The 2,983-nt window shown below is 54.6% G+C and overlaps 1 protein-coding gene across 1 annotated transcript in view; it reads left to right on the forward strand.

The window, feature by feature from the left end:
- The first annotated feature begins 6 nt into the window (after positions 1-6).
- Positions 7-2,983, forward strand: part of LOC103466813 (fibroblast growth factor 6-like) — a 4,749-nt gene continuing 1,772 nt past the window's right edge. The window contains exons 1-2 of the mRNA XM_008412675.2: positions 7-925; positions 1,350-1,453. Coding sequence (XP_008410897.1) covers positions 610-925; positions 1,350-1,453 — 420 coding nt within the window. The 5' untranslated portion in view covers positions 7-609. The remainder of the gene's footprint in view (positions 926-1,349; positions 1,454-2,983) is intronic.

The following is a 2,983-nucleotide window of genomic DNA, read 5'->3' on the forward strand; positions in this document are numbered from 1 at the left end:
AACATTTTATTTTATTTTTTCAGGGAAGAGTTGCGGAGCTGCGCGGCTGCGGACCACCAGAGCGCCGTCATTGCTCTCCGGTGACAGCCGGCCTGTTTTTACACCTCCATTCTAAATAAGGAAGCGGCCTGACAGACACATGACCGGCCGCCCGGCCCAATTTGGGAGCCGCAGCGCCCCACCACGACCCAGGCCGCTGACCGCCGCCAATCTGGCGCAGACTGCCGCCATGTCAGCCCGGGATGCCGGAGCCCGGCCCGGGTAGAACCAGAACCAGGGCTGCTCGGTAATTCGACAGGCGGCCCGGAGGATCAGCGGAACCAGAACCGAGCCGCAGACCGTCGGAGCGAGAGAGAAGGGAAGAGAGAGAGAGAGAGCGGGGCGCAGAGGAGCTGCGAACCATGGTAATCACCAGCGGCGGCAGCAGCAGCAGCATCTCCATCAGCTCCAGCGCGCCCTCCGCCGTCTCCTCTCCTCCCGACCCCCGGGGCTCCGGAGCCCCGCTCTGCCGCTCGCCAGCCAGCCGCCGCCGCCATGCCGCAGCAGAGACACGGGGCGCGCTATTTTTAGGTTCATTAATTTGGAGCACGTGGCCCCGAGGAGAACCGGATGTCCGCTGCGCTAAGGTTCCTCGGCAGAATGTCCTGCTGGACGCCGACCGCGGCGCTGCTCCTGGGCGTCCTGCTGGGAGCCGCGGCGGGGGCACCAGCGCCGGACGCGGCTCCGCTGGACCGGCGCTGGGAGACGCTGTTCTCCCGCTCCGTGCTGGGGGTCTCCGGGGAGAAACCGGAGCTCAGTTGGGAGACTGACTACCTGCTGGGCATCCAGCGAGTCCGGAGGCTCTACTGCAACGTGGGGATCGGGTTCCACCTGCAGGTCCTCCCCGACGGCGGCATCAGCGGGGCGCACAGCGAGGACCCGTACAGTGAGTTCCTCCTCCGGCTGACGCAGGGAGGCAGGAGGCTGGAGCGGAGCGGAGCGGGCCGCCCCCTCGGCCCCCGTTGACATGCATGAGCAGATCTCTGCTCCTCACTGGGAGAATTACATTTCTTCCGAATGTGATGCTATTAAAAACAAGCATCATCAGCCCATCTTCATCCTCCTCCTCCTCTTCCTCAGCCATGCCATGAATGTATGGACGCTTTTAGACCCAACTTATTTTTACGCAGCCATGGTGCGCGCCCCCATGCATCGCAGTGCATGCGCTGATGTATCTGCTGCAGTTCCTGCCTGGATGCAGCGCAGCATGCGGAACAAAGGCCCCGCATGCTGCGCGGCTCCCTGCGGGGTTCCCAGCGGGACGGCGTGTCCTCTGTGTCCCCTCTAACACGCTCTCTGTCCCGCTGCAGGTCTGATCCAAATCTCCACGGTGGAGCGCGGCGTGGTCAGCCTGTTCGGGCTGCGCAGCGAGCGCTTCGTGGCCATGAACAGCCGCGGCAGGCTGTACGGGACGGTAGGTGAACCCGCGGCTCCGCCAGCTCAGAAAGGTCTATTTAAAGGCCGCTGATGAGGCTAGCAGGTGCGGCGTGGGAATCCCCCTGAGGCCCGTTAAAGCCACGGCGCTAATTTCACATGGAACTGCCCGTTCTGGGCCCGGGGAGCCCGGGGGGGCACCTGCAGAAGTCTCCACTGCCTTCACACTGGATCGCATTTCACTGATCAGAACAGAAACATCCTGCTCCTCAACACGATCTAAAAAGTGTGGTGGGCGTTTGTTTTCAGCCCTCCTCACTCTGATGGAACAGTTCCGGTTCTGGTTCCAGTTCTGTAGAGGTCATGGAGGAGATTCTGGTTCTGGTTCTGGGTCAGTTTAGAGCAGGGTTCGGTTCTGCAACAACATCCAAGCATAAAACGTGAGTTCTCTGTCAGCGCAGTTTAAAGACGGAAAACAGGGAAACCGGAAACAGACGTCACATGAGACGTTCAGTCCGGGGATGTGTGGATTTGATATTTCAATATTTTTATGGCAGGTCGCCCCATTGATGCAGCAGCCAGAGTGAAGGGATATTATTCACATAAAGATGATTATTAACATGAATATAACGATGATTCCGATCAGAGGTTTCCGTGGAAACGGGCATTTAAAATGTGATGTAGCATCAGAAGCAGAGAGAGAAATTCTAATATTTATTAGTGTAATAAATAAATAATAAAATGATAAAAGTATGACGGAACATTTATTTATTCTATTATTTGATATTTAATACTTTTATTTACTCCTGATTTTCAAGGCTTGGATATCTGAAAGATATAGATTCTGTTGGAGATGTTCTGTTGAAATTAACAATCCAATAATCTGTAATTAATCTGCAGTTCTGTAATCTGAATCAAACTGGAATTATTTCTGAAAAGTACAGAATTAAGAGGTTTAACAGAGGAGAGCAGAACTCCAACACAGCATGGCGGTGGCAGCATCATGCTGTGGGAAGGTGAATAGGGCTAAACCAGGATAAACCTGGAAGAAAACCTGCAGAAGATCTGAGACTGGGGTCAAAGTTCAGCTTCCAGCAGGACAACCAGAGCAGACAGACAGAGATATTATGGGATGGTGTRGATCAGAGCTGATTCACAGCTTAGAGTGGCCTAGTCAAAGTCCAGATCTGACTCCACCGGAGAATCTGCAAAAAGTTGTGAAGACGGAAAAACCCAGAGGAGGCTGAATATAAACACACACCACACTTTTCAGATGGGTTTGGTATGAAAAACCATAACTCAGTTTTTCTGGGACGGGGTGTGAAAACTTTGGCAGGAGGATTTTCCTGCAGGCCGAATCCAAGTAACACATCAGAGGTTTCAGTTTGTTACCTTAATATGACAACATTAATGATATTATTACTGCAGGAGCAGCTGGTGAACGGTGGACATGTCCAGAGGACGGACAGGAATGTCCCGGGGTGCGTGTGTGTGTGTGTGTGTGTGTGTGTGCGCGTGTGTGTGTGTGCCTGTGTGTGTGTGAGTGTGTGTGTGTGTGTGTGTGTGTGCG

This window comes from Poecilia reticulata, linkage group LG6 (assembly GCF_000633615.1).
Source record: "Poecilia reticulata strain Guanapo linkage group LG6, Guppy_female_1.0+MT, whole genome shotgun sequence".
Taxonomy (NCBI): Eukaryota; Metazoa; Chordata; class Actinopteri; order Cyprinodontiformes; family Poeciliidae; genus Poecilia; species Poecilia reticulata.